Below are 21,034 nucleotides of genomic sequence, written 5' to 3'. Positions count from 1 at the left end.
AATAGAGAAAGTTTCTTCTAACTGGTAACGTCTCTGCAAGTTTGTGATATTCTTAGTGTACTAAAAAGTAAAAACCACCCACACAGATTTGTAGAGGTTTTTCACTCGTTTGGCAATGGATTGATGAAGATTATAATATGCCAGATTAATGCCAAACCAAGAATTTGACTGTTGATGGTCGTCTCGATCTATTGAAGGACGTCCCTGGAATGCTCTTCACTATGACTGTAATCAAGCTGAGTCGAGATGAATATTGAATGTTCAAGCTTTGTTTATTTAATTTTTCTCGAACACGAACCGAGTTCAATCTTATTACTGAGCTAGATAATCTATTCAAACTATGTTCATTTATTTTTCAAACGAATTCAAGCTTGTTCACAAATTACTCAACTAACTTATTACTACATATATAAAGTAAATGTTGTGATTGTTTATTTTTTCGTAAATCCATACTAATTATTAGTTAATTAATTATTCTTATGATTTTATTATTTGAGTTAATTAGATAAATTAACTCAAATATTAAACAATCTAACCTCGAGTCTATATGTTTATCTTATAGTATGTATATACAATCAATATACACATAAAAATACATGTATATTTAGATCAAGAGTCAAAATTACAATAATATAAGCTATATCTATTACCTTACAAAGAGAATTCATTTTTACATAAAAAATACTATAAAATATAATAAAATGAAGTTATACGAGTTTATACGAGTCCAGCTGAAGCTCTATTCATTTAATAAAGGAGCTTAAATTTATGTTCAAACTCGGTTCATCTATTAAACGAACCAAACTCGACTCGAGCTCGAGCTGTTTATGAGCAGCTCAATTCATTTACAGCCACTCTTCACGTTGTTCTTGATTTCCTCCTCCAACTGACTCTGATACAAATTGATAGATCTTTGAATATTTGTGTGTGGATGGTTTCACTTGTTAGGGTGGAATGCAGGAGGAAACCAAAGCTAAGAAAATGGCAGAAAAAATCGAATGAGTAACCCACTGCCCCCATAGCCTATTTATAGGCTTCCATGCACCTCTTCATGAAGAGTTATCACCATCCATGGAGATCATAGGGTGCAGGGGGTGACCACCATTGTTATGGTGTAATCACCCTTATACACTATTTTGTACTCTCTATTCTACTTATAGTTATCCCTAAGAACTACCATGATCGATTAGAAGGCCTAGAAAAGTACAGTGAATTTTGCTTGTTGTCCTGATACACTACAGATGTGAAATAGTCCAAGCTGTACAGGGGAAATGTCTGTGGTAATATTTCTAAGAACAAGTGATGGCTGCCAGCTGATATTGCCAGCACATAGTAGTCATAGACCATCCTCCACACACAGGAAATCTAATGGTTACAAAATCGAAGAGCCAACATAAAAGTATTTCGTACAAAGCTGAGTTTTTCCTTCTAATGAAGGCATCTTCTCTTCACTTGTTTTTCCAGCTTTAGCTTACACATCTGTAGTTCATTGAGTTGCACCTTCATTTTGTCAACCTCTTTCTTCATTATCTTGATCTCTTTCTGGGAATTCATCCATCTCCTCCCTAACTTACTTAGTCTAAGAATTGAAGTCTTGGTTCTTTGATATTTTGATCCAAAAGCTGTCATTGACCTTGTCATGTTTACTTGCTCTAATTGGATGAATCGTGTCACGATTTTCAACGGCATCCGGTTGTTCTTCATCACGTGCTCACGCGCTTCTTGTGATAGTCTATGAGATTCAAGGGTTCTACATACACCTACTCTTTCTTCTTCTGTCAAGCTAGGGTGTGCCTGCACAAGTTACATGTTCTTGAGGTTTATTAATAAAATGGGAAAGCTTTCCTTACACCTTTTGAAGTATAAGGCAGTTTTGCAATCATATTTATTTTTTTAAAGAGGCATTTTGGACATTTTAACAAAAAAAAAAAAAAAGGGTGAAACTAAAAAAGAAAAACATGATATACCGATATTGCAAATTTTTAAACTTCGAGATTATTATTGCAAAACCACTTATATTTCGGGAGGTGTAAATGAAGAAATTGTTCTGCTGTGCTAAGCTTTGAGCTTTTAAAATATCCAATAAAAATCACATTACTATGCTGATTGTTTTAGCCAAACTAACTCCCTATTTTATGATGTTCCTGGTCTCAACAACTAAATTTTCAGCCAATGTTGATGATTGAGAAGGAAAACATTTACGTACCTTGAGATACATGTCAATGGCTCCATAAAGGTTGTCATCACAAAACCGCGCATCTTTTGGCAATGCTTCTACAAGTGACTGGAAACATTTGGCACAAAGATTCTCATCCCTTGCAACCAGTTTAAGATAACCATCCACCAACCTTCCCACAACAAATAGTTTTGGTGTGGGTTTGCTTGAAACAAAAGAAACATAAGATTCTACCACCCTAACAACAATGCCCACATCATAAACACTGTCATCATCTCCATAGTTCTTAACTAAGAGATCTGGAACACGACACTGCTCCAACATGAAAGAGATTCTTCTTTCTAGCATATTCAGTAATTCAGAATTGATTTTCACCATTAAAGCTACCTTGAGAAGGTGTAGTAGAAAATTGCAAGAAACTGAATTTTCCTCAACAGGAAGCAGCTTAATCAAGCACTCAGTTGTAACTCTTTGTAACTGGTGTGTCATATGCTTGGGAGTCAAATTTTGAAGTCCAAAAGTGATTTGGGAAAGCCGTTTTGCAGTCCAATGTGCTATACATGATCCTACAAGCTCTGATCTCACCCCTTTACTTTTAATGGATTGAATCACTTCCATAAAATGATCTATTCGAAGGGCTGAAGCATCTTCAAACCACCAATTATGATGTCTGTCTTCAGGTACTGAGTTCTCGACATTATTTGCTTGAACATTCAAGGCGATGGCTTCTGAGCATCTCTTCACAATTCCCAACTCTTTGGCCCACGAAGAAACGGGTTCACAACTTTTGAAAATCTGAAATGTGTCTTTCCATGAGGTAAGGATTAGAAAGCTTAGAAAAGCCTCAGTTTTGGAAATGAGATTGCCTTGTTCAAGATCGTCAGTCATTTCCAAGAAATGTGCAGCACAATATAATGGAGCAATGTTGGCTGCTGTTAACTCAACCTTCCATCCGTAACAAAATTTCACTACTGATTCGAAAGTTTTTGTTCCTCCTGGAAGATTGTCTAGTTGCACGTCTGTCTTGCCATTGCTTCTTCTATCAAATACCAGTTTATTCAAATATATACTTCTTGACACCATAGGGAGCTGCCATAAAAACAAAGTTCTATTTAATTGAATTTTAATGAATCTGGACCTGATATCTTGTATGATTAGCAAAGATATAATTATTTTCAGTTTGTAGCTAATATATTAAGCTAATCTAATATTTGTATGAATTGAAAACAGAGTAATTGAAAACAGAGTGATTGAGTGCACCTTGTGCAAGTAAAAGGTTGAATCTCCAACTTGTATGATCAGATCACTCTCAAATTTTGTTCGGACAATCCTGCATGGAATAAATGGGAGTCGTTGAACATAATCAACAATCCATATAAATCTATAGATAGAGAGGAGGAGGGTGTTGTGTGTGTTTACCAATCCTTGTTTCTTCTTTCTAGAGCTTCGGCAACCATGCTGACATTTGCTGGAAAAATGACACATCGGTTGCTTTTCCTGCCAGATATTGAGCTTCGAATTAAATTAACTGTGTCAAGACTTCTCCTTCCCATTGTAGGTTTAACATGTTCGGCAGGGATGGCACATCTGTATTGCATTCTTCTTTCGAGGCTTTCTTACTGAGATTATGCAATATTTGTTTTGCAGTGGTTATGTCACTAAGAAGGTTTGTTGCCTTTTGCCATCCCTTGAGTCATTTTAGGTACAGGTGAAAAGTGTGGACAGAATGGAGCCAACGCCTTGATAATATCATCCACTTATAGAGAGAGACATCGAACCACCTTTCTCCATCAGTGTCAGCTCTCATTAAAAATGAAAATAATGAAAGAAAGTTAGCCTGCTCATTCAGTAGTTTCATTTTCTTCTTCTTCTTCTTCATTCAATAGTATTTTCAAAGTTCTGCTCTTTTCGGTTCATCACTCACAACAAATCTGAACAAACTTCTTCTTCATTCAATAGTATTTTCAAAGTTCTGCTCTTTTTGGTTCCTCACTCACAACAAATCTGAACAAATATAATGGGGTCAGTGTCATTTCAACATCCTACTCTTTTTTGGCTCCTCTGTTTTAGTCCTATCACTCACAACAGATATTAGATACTTGATCAAGTAAAAGACAGTAAACCTTTGAAGTAAAAAAAAATTGTTAGGATAATGTGTTTATTAGAATTTAACAGAATTTACAAAATACTCATGCCTGAATCTTTAAAAATTTTAATAATTTTTTTTTTTTTAAAAAAAACATAAGTATTTTAAAAATTTTGATAGGATTTAACGAAAAATTCTAATAAATGATTCCAAATTAAGACTTTTTGAAAAATAAATATATTAAATTGAGACATTTTAAAGTTCATATATATTCTTTTAAAAATAGTAAAAGTTCGATATACTTAAATGAAGTTCTCTAGTAAAATATACTAATTTTTTTTTTTTTTATAAGAGAATCTGATTATTGCCCTACAGGCCGAAAGAGGACATTTCCCCAAACATCTTGTTTTCAAATGGACGACCCGTAGTTTATAAATTGACCCAAGACCCATATATCGGATCTCATGGCTTTAGAACAAAAAATGGCCCACTGCTTTGCTCAGTAATAACGCTCGTGAGTCGTGAGAGAGAGCACCTTCTAACGGTCATTTCTTCTTCAAGAACACAAAGCACTAAGGAGAGCACAATGCAGGAGACCTTTTACTCCAAAACCCAAACCCACCTGTCACATAAATTCTTTCTTTCATACCCAATTGCTGAAATGAATACTTCCCTTTCTAACACCAATATCTTTGCACCGAAATTGTCTTTTATTAGCTCATCGCTTTTCCTTTTGCATCGAACCCAGATACAAAACCCAATTATCTGTGCAAGAAAGGCCCAACAACCAGTTATATGTGCAAGAAAAAAAAGAAGAAGAAATGGGTCTCAAAGATTAACAAGGTACGCACTCGAATTGATATCAATCATGGCCTCAAAAATCAACATTTTACCACAGCCGTTAGATTTGGTTATTGGGGAAATCGGCTGCGGAGATGGAAATGGAGCGGGTGTGTGGCTTTGGAAGGTGTTTGGAGGAGGAGGATTTGATGGGTGGAGAAGGAAAGGGAAGATAAAAATGTTGCTCCTTGGGTTGTTGCTCATTTTTGGTTTGGGTTTGTTGTTTGGGAAAGAGTTAGAGCGCAATGTGCTTTGTGGGTGTTTGGGTATTGGGCTACTTGATGTTGTTTTGATTCAGTGGTGGGGAAAGAGAAGAAGTAAAGATTGGGTTTTGGGGTTCTGTGTAGGCGGGGTTTTGATGGGTTTTGGGTTAAGGAGGGAGCAGATGCAAAAATGGGTCGAAAGGGTCAGGGTTTGTCATCCAATGATGGAGGTTGGCAGAAGAAGAAGACGTAAAGGTGGTAGATCATTGTAAAAGAGCTCTATAAAACAAATATGGAGTTATTTTTCTTTTCTGGATTGTCATTGTTTAGTCTTTTTTCTTATCATAGACAGTGAAAAGATGATTCATTTAATTCTGTATGCTTTTTCTTTTCTTTTCTTTTTTCCCTATAATCATACTATGTATTCTTTGATTGAAAATTTATATGAACTTGATGTTGCTAGTCCGATCAGTGATTGTCAATTTGAAATACTTTGCAGTCTGCATAGAGTCGAAAATCTTGATATCTTGAAATGTGGCATTAGCACCCGAACTTTTCTCTAGGCTCCTATTGATGCTTAATTACATCCACAAGCTCTTGTATCTGCCCAGGGAAATTCCCCAAAGACCTTCCACCCTGTCTTTGTTAGATTAACTGCAGAACCATGACTGGGTTGAAATAGTTTAATGGGCTGATGATCACATCAGTCATAAAAAATGTAATCCCCCTGAGGCCTGAGCAGGCTTATTGATTTTTGCACAAGTTCTGAAGCTGGAGACTTCAATTATGCAAACTCGATTTTTAACCAAATTGAAGTGCCTAATTTATACATTTGGAACTCTATGATAAAAGGTTACTCTAAGAGTAGAACCTAGATGAGGCTTTGTTTATGTATAGAGAAATGCAGCAAAAGGGTTGGTCGTCTCGTTGAACCATTTTATGTTCCCTTCTGTGCTCAAAGCATGTTCAGTAGTTACTGATCCAATTTATGGAAAAGCAGTTCACGATCACATTGTGAAAACTGGGTTGAATTGAATGTGTATGCTTCTTTTGGTTTCCTCAATATGTATGTATCTTGTGCAGATATGGAAGAAGGATTATAAGTGGTTGATTGTATACCAAAGTGGAATGTGGTGGCTAGGACTAGTTTAATAACGGTTGGTGTTTGAAGGAAGACATGGAGTTTTGGACCGTAGAGCCTAATGAGATTGCCTTGGTGGATGTATTAGTTGCATGTGCTCATACCAGAGATATATAGACACTGGAAAATGGGTTCACATTCGTGTCTGCCAACTTGGATATGATCCCTTTGAATCAGACTTGAATTTCCAATGTGATACTTGCAACAGCCATTATGGATATGTGTCAAACGTGGCAGCTTCAGATATGCAAGGAACCTGTTCAGCAAAATGCCTGAAAGAAATATGGTTGCCTGGAACTTCATGATTGGTGCTTATAATCAGTATGGCAGGGTTGAGGAGGCATTAGGCCTGTTCTTTAATATGCTGATTGCTGGGTTTGAGCCGAACACAGCTACCTTTTTTAGCATCATAGTTGCCTATACTTGCTTGGGGCTCTAACATTGGCCATTGGGCCAAGCATTCATGTTTTTGTATCAAAGACCAACATCAGCAAGGATATTGCTTTTGAAACTACCCTGGTGGATATGTATGCTGAAATTTGAGATGCAAGAAGTTCGCAGTAGATCTTTTGTAAATTGAAAGCCAAAGATGTGATGGCATGAACTAGCATGGTCGTTGGTTTAGCCATGCATATGGACATGGAGAGGAAGCACTAAGTACTTTCAAGAGGATGCTACTGTTATCCCTGACGAGATCACATACATTAGGGTTCTAAGTGCAGATAACCATGTTGGACTGGTTGAAGAAGGTCAGAGACAATTTACCTCAATGGCAGATGTTTACAGCATGGAGCCAACACTAGCACACTGTGGTTGCATGCAGGGTTGAGCTTCTGTGTCGAGCAGGTCATTTTGAAGAGGCAGAGAGATTAGTGAAGAAAATGCCAGCCAGACCCAAAATTGCCATATGGGATGCTCTTCTAAATGACTGTGACATTCATGAAAACGTGAATCTAGTTGACCAAGTGAGAAGCCGCATAATGGGGTTGGAACCGGAGCCTCAGGGTAGTGGAGTTCATGTTCTTTCTAACATATACGGTTCATAGAATATATCATAATTATAACATATAAGGAACCTCAGGCATTAGGCCGGTGAATATATGACAGAAGGATTGTAAAAAATCTTTGCATAGTGCGGTGGAACTGAAATTGCCGAGCTCATAATTATATCATAATTCATTTTGTAATATGTCAAAAAAAAAAACATGATTAGTGACGTTTTCATTAAAAAAAAAAAAATGCTATTTTCATCGTTGTTTTCTAATTTCCTATAATACCAATGTCGGGAATGTAAATTTTGCGACCTTTTTTAAAAAAAAATGACAATTTTAAACAAATTCACATCGTTTATAAAAAAAATGACATTAAAAATTAAAGATAATTCTCTTCATTTGTCTTCATCTCCAATTTTTTAACGTCGCTTCTCAAAAAAATATTGAAGATAATTAGCAGCATTTTTTCTACAAACTACGAGAATTGTCTCTTATTTTTAACGCCGGGTTTTTTTTTTTTTTTTTTTTTTTTTGGAAAAAAAAAAAATTAAACGCCGTGTTTCTTGTTTCCTAAGAAATTATAGGTGTTACTCAAAAAAAAAAAAAAAAAAAAATTAGAGGTGTTAAATTTTTTAATTTTTTTTTTTTAAAAAAATCACTGTTAATATTTTATAAATAAAAACAATATATCCTCTCCTTTTTTTTGCACATGTTAATTAGGAAAGTTGCAATTTCAAAAAGTATAATTTAAAAATAACAATTTTTAAAATGTGTGATTTGAAAATGTAATTTAAAAAAAAAAACAATTAAGCGTTTGACAAAATTATAGTTTTACCTTTAAAATCGTAAATTAACATTATAAATTATGTGTTTTCAAAAAATCACCCTTTACTTGTAAGACATTTAAAAAAAAAAAAAAACAATTTTCAAACAATTTATTTTCTGCGATTTAAATTAAAATTGCACTTTTGTCTACGAAATCGAAAACTTAAACGCACCCTTAACCAACCCAAATCCAAATACACGAATATTCTATTTCACAATTCAACTATCATTAAATCCAAAAATCAAATAAAACTCCTTCAACTACTTCCATATCTATTAATTGTGAATATAAGCCACATAATGTACTCCAAACAATATAAAAACATAATCATTGTCTGAAAAAACTATTACATAGATAAAGGAAACATACCATGAATATCTCCAAACATTTGCTCAATACATCATTTACTATAAATATCCAGAAAAATGGTCGCGGCCAAAATATGTCCAAGTAGCCCTTTTAATTGGAAAAATGATACACTTACATATCTTATATATTTTTTGTACATTTACATAAACCAAATATTGAATTTATAGGGTTTAATGTAAACTCCATAAATATAAAGATAAATTTAAAAATGAGATGTACAAAAAATGTAAAAATATAATTTTTCCTCTTTCAATAGCCATTATTGAATAATAGGATTCTCTTCATTTCATTAAGGAATATGTTACTCTATATTTCATTGACTTCATATGCATCAACTTTAAATTCTAATGAACTGTTTGGGTACAGAAATGAATAATTATTCAATCCGGATTTTTTCTAAAACCCACCCACCCGCCCAAAAACCCGGATTTTGACCCGAATTTTGAGATTCCTGGTGGGACCCAGTGCAGAAAAAGTTGACTAAAAAAATATTAATATTAATAATTTAAATCAATATAAAATAAAAGAAATTAATATTAATAATTTAAATAAAAAAATAAAAGAAATTAAAAAAAAAAAACAGAGGGAGCCACCCCCTTGGGGGAGGCTGAGCGGCCTCCCCCGACTACTGGGGGTGGCCGCGCGGCCACCCCTTACCCTTGGGGGTGGTCGCGCGGCCACCCCTGACCCTTGGGGGTAGCCGCGCGGCCTCCCCCGAGTACTGGGGGTGGCCGGGGGTGGCCGCGCGGCCTCCCCCGAGCACTGGGGGTGGCCGCGCGGCCACCCCCAACCTCCTCTGAGGGTGGCTGCCAACCGGCAGCCACCCTTGCTTCATTTTTTTTTTTTAATTTTTAATTTTGATTTCAATTATTTTTTTTAAAAAAAATTATTTATTTATTTTTAATTAAATAATCAATATATAATAAATTATTATTATTTAAATTATTATTTCACACAACTTTTCAAAATACCAATCATTACACACAACTTTTTAAACTATCAATCATTTCTTACCATTAAAATATAATATTTTTCAATCTCAAAATTCAACACCCAAACATAATTTCTTACCTCAATATTTGTAAATAGAATTAGAATTCAATTCTAATTCTTAAAATTTAATACCCAAACGCACCATACATTTCCTTTAAAATAGACTGTATCTATTTCGTTAAATGATACTATTGACGCATGTGATGCTTCTCCTTTCAAGAAAATGGGGAAGAGTGAGAAATGAAGAAGAGGAAGATGCAGAAGAGTAGGGGAGAAAGGTAATAAAAAGAAAGAAAGGGGTTAAATTTTGGTTTAAAAATTAAAATTTAATAAGGGGTTTACGTGGGATGTTCTTAGCCTTGTGTGTCAAAATTGCTGTCCACGGCAATTTCTTACCGTGGATCTGGATCCATTGTCGTCTCTGCTCTGGTTTTTCCTCTCTCTCTGCCAATCTTTTCTTCTTCCTCTCGCAGCACCCCATCTCCCTCTTCAACTCACGCCTTTCTCTCTCTCTCTCTCATCTCAGTCCAGAATGCAGGATTAAACAAACGAAAAACAAAATCCTCAAAAGGCTGAAACACATAAAAATACACAAAATCCTCAAAACGCATATTCCGCCACCACTCACTGATCAAAATTCACACCCCAAAACTCCACAACTCAAACCCCCTACCCCCAAATTCCACTAGAAATCAACAATCAACAAACAAAAAAACGAAGAACAGCAAAACCCAGAAATCAATGGAGACGAGAGAGAGGGAGAGATTGAGAGACAGGGACGAAAGAGAAAGAAGACGGAGAAGAGAGATAGAGATTGAGAGACAAAGACGAGAGAGAGAGGTTGAGAGACAGAGACGATAGAGAAAGAAGCGGGAGAAGAGAGAGCGAGAGATTGAGTGAAACGATGCTCTTAAAGTCACTTTACCATCTTCATCACACACTGTAAAGTTTCATGGCCAAAGTCTGATATTGATTTTCACATTCATTCCGGTGAGCATCTTTGAAGTGCAGTCTTGATTCGGGGCAGGCAAAGAGAGGTACGTGGTTCTAATTTCCATCTTTTCTCTGCTTTTGTTTAATTTATTCTAGTGACTAGATGTACTAGTATACGAGTGTCTGCTCCTCCTTTTCTCTTTAATCCCATTGCATTGCTTTGGTTGTTTTCTTCTTGCTTTTAGGTTTGTGCCTGCTCCTTTTTTTTCTCTTCTACTTTCTCTTATCTTTTACCTTCATTTTTTTTTTGGGGGGGGGTGTCTTTTCTTTCTTTCTTTTTTTCGTCGTGGGAAGATAGAAGTTAGATTTGCCGTTTTCCATTCATCTCCGCCACGCACATGGCCCTCCACTGACCTTGAGTCGCCACCCCGGATCCACCATGACCTACTTCCTGCAGCTTCTCAACCGGCACAAAAAAAAAGGTCTCATTGATCGCCATATCATTGTCATTATATCCTTTCCTCGGTCTTTTAGTTAAAGAATTCTAGGATTATATTATATAGATATGTTTGGATCTATTTTTGACTTTATTTCTAGCTTCAGCTTTAATTTCTTATAATAATCTCGGGATCTCATCCCTTCCTTTTGTAATTATTGCAGGTGTTAGGCATAGGGGAGTTTTTGTTCAAGAAAGAGTGTTAGAATATAATTTAAATCGCAAGCGCTGATTTAACAATTTTCAAGTCATCCATGTGGGAGATTGTCAAATATTCCAAACTAGGGAAGCAACCTGCAAGGTTCATCCCATGTGCTAATTACACACCTATATGTAATAACTCTCATAACTATTTTTTTCTTTTCAAGTTTAAAATAAAAAAGAGGAGGCTAAAACAGGGAAACAAGTCAAAAAGATTTACCTCTTCATTGATCAGAAGTTGCATAGCGATACGAGGGCTCTCATTTGCATTCATTTATTTGAGTTTTTTGCTGGTTGTCATGCCCAAACTAACAGGTTTGGATATGAATGTCTTTAATTTAGGGCAATGGTCTATCATTAACACCTTCAAGGATGGAAATTTGATATTACTTCCTTTCACATAATCTTTTTTGGATTGGAAGCTCTTCTAGAAACATGATTCTAGTCGAGGGAACAACACCTTAGGAATTGTTTCTTCTACTAGAATCCATCTTCCTAGAAGAAATTTAGGAGTAGTAGAAGAAACAATTCCTAAGGTGTTGTTCCCTCGACTAGAATCCATGTTCCTAGAAGAGCTTCCAATCCTAAAAAGATTATGCGAAAGGAAGTAATATCAAATTTCCATCCTTGAAGGTGTTAATGATAGACCATTACCCTAAATTAAAGACATTCATATCCAAACCTGTTAGTTTGGGCATGACAACCAGCAAAAAACTCAAAGAAATGAATGCAAATGAGAGCCCTCGTATCGCTATCCAACTTCTCTTCAATGAAGAGGTAAATCTTTTTAGCATCCCCTTTTTTATTCTAAACTTTTTTGAAAAAAACCCGTTATGCGAGTTATTACTAATATGTGTGTAATTAGCACATGGGATGAACCCTGCAGCTTGCCTGCCCTAGTTTTGAATATTTGGGAATCTTCCACATGGATGGCTTGAAAATCATATGGTGGAACCAATTTGTCGTGGATTCCTTTTACAAGCTCTTACAATATAATAATGAACATCTTTTAATTTGATATGCCAACTGTTACAGAAATGCATGTTGTAACAGCCATTCAGTTGAAAATATTGTATTTGAGTTGGCTTCCCAATATGAGGCATGTATGGAGTAAAGACCCCAAATCAATTTTCAGCTTTCAAAATATACAAAGTGTATGTGTTGCGGGATGTATGAGTTTGAAAAGTCTATTTCTGGCCTCTGTGGCTAGATGTCTCATGCAATGGGAGCAACTTGTGATAGTTGATTTAAGGTACCGGAGGAAATTGTTGCAGGGGAAGAAGCGGTGCAACCAATAGCTGGGTTCGTCTTCCTGCAAGTAACTGTCCTGCAGCTTGCAGTGCTACCAAGACTCAAGTGGTTTTACCTTGAAGTGCAAACTTCAGAATGGCCAATGCTGAACTTTTAAGCTTTTAAGAGAGCCAACTTGAGATTAAACAACCCCTTTTCCTTGGTTGATGAGGTATGTAAGAGCCTTAACTAATCTCGTTAAATGTCCACACATTTTGGTAGAAGTGATAGAAGTGATATTGCTTATAAATGGAACGAACTACTTAATCTTCTTTACCATTACTAGAATTTTTGTAATGTCACAAGAAATTTCTTTGACTTTTTGTGTGCGGGCATTGAACAAGGATCGACTTTATAGGAGTATCTGTGGAGATGAAGGTTTGTGAAATCTGTTAATTGGGTTTCTAAAATACTAGTTAGTTATTAACCAATTTATGATTAATTTTGAAGCCATATCACATCCTTAAGACACATAAATTAGCTAGTAATACCACTACTACTCTGTGACGTTTGAAACCCTTTTCTTTTTTGGGTGGCTAGAACCTTTGAAAAGCTCTTTCGAGTGTGCTACATTACCCAAATTGAAGAATCTTCCTTGGTTCATGATCATGCAATATCTGGTTCTTTCATATTTTTTATTTACTATTATTTGTTTTAATTATACACATATATTATATACACATTGGGGGTGGTTCAATTCCGCACACCTTTTTCTTGGTTGAAGAGGTGAGAGCTTTAACTACTTTTTTAAGATGTCCAGCATTATGGTAGAAGTGATATTGCTTCTAGACAGAGTGAACCTAATTTTTGTTATGATACATAGAACGGGACCTTGTAGATGAAAAAGTTGACAAAATGAACTAATTAAAAGGAGAATCCTCATACTCTTGTGCAACCTCTCTTCTACAAAGAGAGGTTGTGCAAGAGGTGAGAGCTTTAACTACTTTTTTAAGATGTCCAGCATTATGGTAGAAGTGATATTGTGTCTAGACAGAGTGAACCTAATTTTTGTTATGATACATAGAACGGGACCTTGTAGATGAAAAAGTTGGCAAAATGAACTAATTAAAAGGAGAATCCTCATACTCTTGTGCAGCCTCTCTTCTACAAAGAGGTTGATTTTTAATTTTTTACCTTCTACTCGTTCCCTTGTTAAGATTACAAACTTACAAATTTTTGTCATCTTTACTTGGTATCTTATCTTCAATATGATGGTTGTATATGTCATTAACACATACCGGATGAATTCTGTAGGTTCCATTCCCTAGTTTGGAAAAATTGAGAATCTTCTACATGGTTGACTTGAAGATTATATGGCATAACCAATTCACTGCAGATTCCTTTTGCAAACCTCAGATTATAAAAGTTGAGTTTTGTGAAAATCTTATTGTTCAAGAAACATGTGCTGTAACAGCCACTCAATTAAAAGAATTGCATCTGATTCATCTGCCAAAACTGAAGCATATATGGAAGGACCCCCAAGAAATTTTCAGCTTCAAAATCCACTTGAAGTACATGCTATGGGATATGAGAGCATGGAAAAGCGGCTCAAAAGCCCCATTCCAGACTTTCCTGCACTTTGAGGATGTTTCGTTTGACTTCAATGGGATCAGGGAAATTGTTGAGGAACCAAAACTGTGAGTATTTTCGTGAGTTTTGAGCATCATGGGGTCAAGGTCCAAGAAGTCCCTCTTGCCTCTCTCTCTCTGGTATGTGCTTGTTTGTATATTGAAATTGCTATTTATTTTTTCTTTGTTTTCCTATTTTTAAGGAAGAGACGGAGGGGAAGGGTCAGGGACGGAACTACGGCAAGCATTGGGGTGGCCTTCGACGTGTTGATGAAGAAGAGAAAATAGAGGGGACAAAGGAAGAACAAAAGAAAAAGATAGATAAATTGGACCTTTACAAATGATCTGTAATAATTTGAAAAATCAAATGCTGATTTGGTTTTCTTAACCAAAGACAGAGTATGCATTCTTATTTATATTCAAAGATACATGAGTTATAGCTGCATGAGTATGCATTCTTAACGTTACCAACCGTCAAGTATTTACAGCATTTACAATACCTTGGTGTTGGTCTTGTCTACATTGTACATCAAGGCCGAAGTTGCATTTGTCACAATTGTAGGTGAAGCCATTACAAGGGCAACGACAAGCACGGCACCAAAAGAAGCTACCAATATAAGGTGCCTTTGGAAGGAGGATGAAAACATTTGGTTGCCCCCCCACATACGTACATCCCCTGCCACTCGTTCGAGCAGAATAAGAGGGTGTTTTGGGTGGGTGTAATGGGTGTTGCAACTCCAGGGGTATTGTGTTTGTTTGTATGTTTTTATGGGTTTTTTTGTTGTTCCCTTCTCCCCTGTTTAGGTGTTTGGGTCCTTGTGACTCAATACACATTTGAAATCACCTTTAATGGTGACCCCGACTTTGTGGCATCCGTGCCTCGAGCTAATGGGCCCGCATCTTCGAAAACATTGCCCCCGCGTACTTTCATTCTTAGTTTCAATTTTGGGTTGCCCAAGCTCTCTTGTTGTGTTTTTTCTTTTTTGTTGTAATTGGTTACTGTTGTACTTATAAATAAATAAATTTTTTAAAAAAAAAAAAAAAAAAAAAAAAAAAAAAAGTTACCGTCTTTTGGTTGTATTCCTTCTAAAAATTTATAATTCCCAAAAGTAGCAACACTTTGTAATTGTAAAATTTATCAGAAATAGCATAGACTTGACTTAACTAAACAAAGTCTTAAAATGATGCACTATCGCTTTTTGTCATTCAGCTCTATGTAGGAACGTATATCTACAAAGTTGCAGGCAAACAGCACTCTGAACAACATCCTTTCTAAAGCTCCTCCTGTCCTTGTTATACTCTCAACTAAAATTAAATCAGTCCATGCTCACCAAAAATGTAAGACTTGTCAATCACCTTTTCTTCACAACGCCTTCCAAAATCCCATCAATTCCAAAAGAACCAGAAAATTGTTGCCGGTCGACTGGACCTGGCAGCTGGAATGAGATAGAGAAGTGCCCTGGTGGGCATAGATTTTGTGTGTGCATCTGAAAGATTTGGGAGTTTTTGCACACTATTTTTTCACCAGTCGTTGTTACACCCTTTATTACTACTTTTCCATCAGGTTCAACATCACAACGGAAACCATCTGCAGTCAGAAAATGAAGACAAGGCTCAGTAAATGTTAGAAAGATGAATATTAGAAGCTGGCAGTATAATGGGAGAAATTAACCATGATTCTCGCATCATATGAAATTCTATGTTCATAACAAGTAAATTAGCTAATTCGAGAAAGTCTTTAAGTGAAGGATTATAGAAACAAATGAAATAATGTTACAGAGACCAGATGAAAGATCAATTTCATTTCATACCGATTTGAAAGAAAATCCATATCAAGAGTTGCACTTGAGCTAATGCATAAATCACATGAATCAACAATGATTTCCCTCATATGTTATAAAATAACCAGAAAAGGCCAAACTAACTACTAAAGTTCCTGCAATATAATTTAGAAATAAAATTTGTTCCTAAGAATATTTAACTAGTAAGTAAAATGATTGAATTCAATAGTTGATCAAACTGTACCATGTGAATGAAACTCACTCTCATCCCTTGCTACCCCTGGCAGGGAGACACGAAAAAGGTAAGAATCTTTGGATTCGCCGATGTCCATTAGTCCTATAACTGGTCCAATCTTTCCCATAGCTGCACATCCAGTCAATGCAACCCCCACTCTGGTGGCAACTTTTTCCAGAGTCTCTGTGTACCTTTTAGTTGGTGATGATACAGTATAGCTATGCGGTGTAGGTGGACCAATGTATGGCACACTATTGAGTGGTGCCACAGCCAGAATGGCTTGCTGAGGATTTATAGGCCCTGGCTCATTATTTTCTTTTCTTGATCTCCCACTCCTGGAAGGAAATAATTAATCCATCAGGGATTGCAAATAATGTGTAATATGTTCCCTATGAAAAATGTAGCACCATGTAGACCAAACATTTTGACTCTGCATTAATAATTTCAAAATTCAACTAAAAAAATAAAATAAAATAAAATATAGGCCTCCTTGATATCAAGATGTGTACCAGTTCTGGAAAGTTAATAGAAAATATCACCACAAAAGTGTTGAACAAGACTACTATCTATAGAAACAGGTCCAAGGTTCAATCCTGTGTGATGCCCACCCCCCCTCAAACAACATTATAAACTCACTTTGTGGTGGGGTTGGGGGGTGGAAGAGAAAAGAAAGACCCTCTAACAAGGACTATCACAATAGTGGAGTTAAACAGATCAAGACGTAGGAGCTGCAAAATACTTGGACAAATCACATAAAAATATCAATAATAGAAAAATCATGAACAGCTTAGTGCAGCATCTTTTTATTCATCTTCATCTTCTTCTTCTTCTTCTTGGCTAGTGACAACCAAAAATTTCATTACAGCTGAGATATGCTTTCCTTGGGGCAAATGATGTCCAAGTATATTTAACATAGACATAGAAGTGTTATAGGGCTAAAAGCTATAAGCTTGACTCTTATACAGATACAGTTCACATTATCAAGACACAATTTTCTCACCACCTTTATTTACTATGTCCTCTCCCAATTATTTATTTTCCCCTATTCATCATTGTGATCAAATATTATTGGTATTACTAAAACAAAAGTGCCAGTTTCATTTATTGAACAATACGAGAGCTTCCTTATTTCATAGGACAGATAAGCTTCCTTATTTAGTAGGACAATAAGCTTCCCGCTAAAGAAGTGGACACTCTCATTTGAAGCCAGAAGGGTATATGTGCCAATGATGCATGTCCAGGAAGTCAAAGGTGAGAGTATGTAAGTGTGTGTGTGTTCACACACAGATATACCGCCCAGGATATAATTTTTTTCAACCTCTAAGATGGAGCTGGAGCCTTTCTACTTCTACCAAAGGCAACTAGTGCGTGCTTCTTCAAGGCTTGACTTCAAACATCCTGTTTTAGCAATTCCCTCAAAAAACAAATACTCACCATGGAAACTGCATATTGAATATTCCAAGGCAATGGAAGGTACTCATATTTGCAAATACGTCCTTGATTGGCAATTTCCTAATTAGTTACCATATCAAATTGATGGCCATGCAAGTTAGGGAACTCCATCTCCTACAAACCATTCTGAATGAAAGAAACCCTACATATACAGGGCAACATACAATGTCAACACTCAAAGTAATACCCCCATTGGGTTATTCTTTAGGCCTCACACCTTCGATTACAATGACATACAGAAAACACATTATAAAATTAAGCAGCCATGCCACTTTAGATGGAATGAAAAATCATACCATGTATTTAGTTGTGCATTGAGACCAACTGAAATGGCAACAAGGAGATGGTCTGGTGACGGCAAGTAGCAGGGTAATCTGATTCAGAACTAAGGTACATGGAATCCATGAAATGGAGAAGTTCTTGATATGAACCCCTTCCCTTCACACCTAAGGCAGTGAAATCTTTATAGACCACCAAATGCATGCAAACATCCTTTTACAGTAAAAACTTGATCGTTGGTGTCACATAAGCTAACAGGAAAATAATGAAGCTGTTACCGATCCTTCTATGGCCAAGCGGAATTAGACCATATATTATTATTATTATTGGCCTGAAAACTACACAATGTTGGAAGCCAACAAAACACACAACATTACCCTTACATCCACGTTTGCACAGTGTCTAGCCTTCAAAACATTGCTCAATGTAGTGGTCCAGTAACAAGGAATCTAAAGCTTGAACCATATATTTTGGACAATCCAGTACTTCTGGTTGATTTTGAACAGATTGATTATGAGTACGGTCCACAAGTTTACTAAGCGGTAATGAAATTCCACACCATGTAGCTAGTGTTATGCTTTCATCGACATGGAATATATAAAGTGTGTTGGAATAAGTAACTCATATTCTCTTATGCATAGAAGCGAAATACTGGTATAGTTGGCCAGTTGTCAGAGCGGAGCGTAAGCGAAGTGAACATAATGAAGAGGGGCCATAAAAAAACTAGTCTATAATCAGACTTCCTCATTTGGTTCAGGTCTCCTAAACAGGTTTTTACAAACACACTTTCCAAAAACTAAAATGATGAAAATCTTTTTTTTTTGATAAATAAGTAAAATTTTATAGAAAAGAAAGCGTAAGGCGCCTCTACGTACACAGGAGAGCCAAAGTTGACCCGAAAAAACCCGAACAAAAAGACCCCAAGACAAAACCTAGAAACCAAAATAACACCCAAAAGACAACCTACAAAAGAACCCAAGCAACGCACCCAAAAAAAACCAAGAAAACCCTAAAAACTGAAAAAACACCAGCGAACAACCCACAAGAACCCCCAAGGTATACAACCCTACGACCTAATGGCCTTGTCTTTCCTACACCTCGAAGAAGCTTTAATGTCTCCGTAATTGACGGAACTTTGTAGATTCCGAAGCTCCCTCTTACTTTCGTGTTTCTTGCGCTCTATCATCTTGCCCCAGATTTCAATGAGCCTCTGTCTCTGTTCCTCAGTCACCCCCGGATACATCTCAGAGATTCTCCCCCAAAGCTCTGCCTCCTTCTTCCAAGCCTCCTTCTCCCAATTCTGGTCGCAAACAAAAGGCGGATCCTTCACCTCTGGAGGCTCTAAAACCTTCTTCAAAGGGAGCTCCCTCTCCGGCGTCAACTTCTCAGCCGAAGAGATCTTCTTGCCCAATTCAGTCGTTCCAGCGGATAACGGAGGGGCAACACCAGACTCTGGTACCTGACTAGGAGCCTCCAAACCTTCAAAAAACTTCTTCTCTTCTACTGGAACCGCAGGTGTTTGCGCAGACTTCTTCTTTTCTACTGGTGCCGCAGGGGCTTGAGAGGACAAGGAGAAGGAAGGATCCAACCCAGACCCAACCAGCAAGGGGACAGAACCCGGAGGAGTGAACCCAGAACTGCTAGGCAGTGGATCAGCAGCAAACCCAGGACCATCGGAAGAATCAGACCCAGCAATAGTCACCGGAGGACTCGCCGGAATCGCTGGGGCAACCAAGAGTCACCGGAGGTACCACTTTCGGAACCAGCAAAGGGGGGAAGGCGAAAAGAACGGGCGGCTTAAAAGGGGCCGCCTGAGCAACCAAAACTAAATAATTGAAAATGGTATGAGGTACCAGTGCAAAAACAAATCCCGATTGGCTCGTTTGGTCACAAAAACAACAGCCAATTCAATTTCTGGAAAGCCTGGAAAAAAAATGAAAATGACCGTGACATTTTTTACAATACTTGGTCGATTTAGTGACAAAAACAACACACTTTATGCTTCCAATAATGGGAAATGCATATTTATTGGTCTAGTCGGTGTCAAAAAAAAAAAAAAATACAAGCATTTTCTATGTTTCCATGAACAGAAAACTTCAAAAGTAGTCAGGAAAGCCATTTGGTAGGACATCTTGAAAAACTGTTTCCAAACTAATTTTCCATGCTACTGGTAATTTTCAGGATATTTCACGATTGTAGTTCTCTCGCATGAGTGCTTGTTGTGACCCATTGACCCAAACATTTACAAAACAAATTCATTATCCCTCACACTAATATACAATCCCTATAAGACTCCCCGAAATTGGTCACTCTTTGTATAACTCTGGAAAAATCATTTTCCAAAATCAATCAGCGGAAAAAACCAACTAATTCCTTTATAATAAATATAATGCAATATTCATAAAATATAGATGCCTTCTTCACAACCATAACACAAACAATTTTTAAGAAAGAAAACGACATGAATATCACAAGCGCGCATTTACCAAGAAGAAGACTTGCCTCTAGAACAACCCCAAATTACAAAGAACAAATGTCTATTATGTATCTGCATTTTTACGCGCCAGCACGAAATTATACATTTGTGCATCATGTATATTTGCAGTACTTACCTGAGAGGGGAAGCCATTGGAGATGTACGGTACAGACTTTGCTTGTTGCGGCGTCGAGTATTTTGAAGGGTTTTGTAAGAAATTGAAGTGGGTTTTGCTTTTCTCAAGCTCTTGTTAAAATAGACGGAGTTGGGGGGTTTTGATAGTTATGAAAAAACTCAATATAAAGAGGAAGCTTAACAAAGTTTGGAAGGTCCCTGGCTTGGGGTTTGTGAAGGCTAATTAAATGTGGAATTGGCCATTTTGTGGAGGCAATTAAACAAGACACGTCATGTTTTTCTTCTTATTCTTGGGCTCATTGCTTTAGAGATTTTAATGTTGTTATCCATGTGAAGGCTAGGAAGGCTTCTTCTAAATGTATTTCTAAGACTTGGTTCGAGGAGATGTCTCTCTTTATTTCTGCTGTTGTTTGTAGAGACAGTGAGGTCTCTAGACTTTAACTTGGTCATCTCTAATTGGAATAGAAGTATTTCTTTGTTCAAAAAAAAAAAATCTCAACCCTTTGGCTAATGGTCTTCCAGTATGGAGAGTAAAAACAGGGTAGGGGAGAGTTGGTCACGA

At 36.7% G+C, this 21,034-nt stretch overlaps 3 protein-coding genes, 1 long non-coding RNA gene and 1 pseudogene across 5 annotated transcripts; 3 read left to right on the top strand and 2 right to left on the bottom strand.

Annotated features, from left to right (window-relative positions):
• Nucleotides 1-1,140: 1,140 nt before the first annotated feature.
• On the bottom strand, nt 1,141-3,811 carry LOC133852497 (root phototropism protein 3-like). The gene is made up of 4 exons (XM_062289264.1): nt 3,596-3,811; nt 3,437-3,506; nt 2,207-3,265; nt 1,141-1,794 (listed from the first exon to the last, which is right to left on the bottom strand). The coding sequence occupies exons 1-4, from the start codon at nt 3,772-3,774 to the stop codon at nt 1,429-1,431; spliced, it is 1,674 nt and encodes a 557-aa protein (XP_062145248.1). The 5' UTR covers nt 3,775-3,811; the 3' UTR covers nt 1,141-1,428.
• An 844-nt stretch (nt 3,812-4,655) lies between these two features.
• Nucleotides 4,656-5,694, top strand: LOC133852364 (uncharacterized). Its single transcript, XM_062289106.1, has one exon. The coding sequence runs from the start codon at nt 4,849-4,851 to the stop codon at nt 5,575-5,577; it is 729 nt and encodes a 242-aa protein (XP_062145090.1). The 5' UTR covers nt 4,656-4,848; the 3' UTR covers nt 5,578-5,694.
• LOC133852642 (putative pentatricopeptide repeat-containing protein At3g05240) lies at nt 5,665-7,492 on the top strand (annotated as a pseudogene).
• A 2,351-nt stretch (nt 7,493-9,843) lies between these two features.
• Nucleotides 9,844-14,558, top strand: LOC133852119 (uncharacterized). The gene is made up of 4 exons (XR_009895895.1): nt 9,844-10,663; nt 11,220-12,718; nt 13,801-14,183; nt 14,318-14,558. It is a non-coding gene; the product is annotated as an uncharacterized LOC133852119 (long non-coding RNA).
• Nucleotides 14,559-15,172: 614 nt separating this feature from the next.
• Nucleotides 15,173-20,691, bottom strand: LOC133852025 (alpha-crystallin domain-containing protein 22.3-like). 2 transcript variants are annotated; one of them, XM_062288689.1, is made up of 3 exons: nt 20,474-20,691; nt 16,140-16,465; nt 15,173-15,702 (listed from the first exon to the last, which is right to left on the bottom strand). In XM_062288689.1, exons 1-3 carry the CDS (start codon nt 20,488-20,490, stop codon nt 15,467-15,469), a joined length of 579 nt encoding a protein of 192 aa, XP_062144673.1. In that variant the 5' UTR covers nt 20,491-20,691; the 3' UTR covers nt 15,173-15,466. The 2 variants fall into 2 exon arrangements, with proteins under 2 accessions (XP_062144673.1, XP_062144674.1); XM_062288690.1 differs by having other exon boundaries at nt 16,158-16,465; nt 20,474-20,688.
• Between the last annotated feature and the right edge of the window lie 343 nt (nt 20,692-21,034).

Source organism: Alnus glutinosa, chromosome 12 (genome assembly GCF_958979055.1).
Source record: "Alnus glutinosa chromosome 12, dhAlnGlut1.1, whole genome shotgun sequence".
Taxonomy (NCBI): Eukaryota; Viridiplantae; Streptophyta; class Magnoliopsida; order Fagales; family Betulaceae; genus Alnus; species Alnus glutinosa.
The sequence above is the reverse complement of the archived record's forward strand: the minus strand, read 5'-3'. Positions and strand labels throughout refer to the sequence as shown.

Bases quoted from the DNA above. Each gene is read 5' to 3' on its own strand.
- LOC133852497 (XM_062289264.1), bottom strand. From the start codon at position 3,774: ATGCAATACAGATGTGCCATCCCTGCCGAACATGTTAAACCTACAATG. The intron at 3,266-3,436 runs GTGCACTCAATC...TTTTTATGGCAG, and splicing joins CAACCTTTTACTTGCACAAG to CTCCCTATGGTGTCAAGAAG. The intron at 1,795-2,206 runs GTACGTAAATGT...TAACTTGTGCAG, and splicing joins CCATTGACATGTATCTCAAG to GCACACCCTAGCTTGACAGA.
- LOC133852364 (XM_062289106.1), top strand. From the start codon at position 4,849: ATGCAGGAGACCTTTTACTCCAAAACCCAAACCCACCTGTCACATAAA.
- LOC133852025 (XM_062288689.1), bottom strand. The intron at 15,703-16,139 runs GTACAGTTTGAT...TTCTGACTGCAG, and splicing joins GAGTGAGTTTCATTCACATG to ATGGTTTCCGTTGTGATGTT.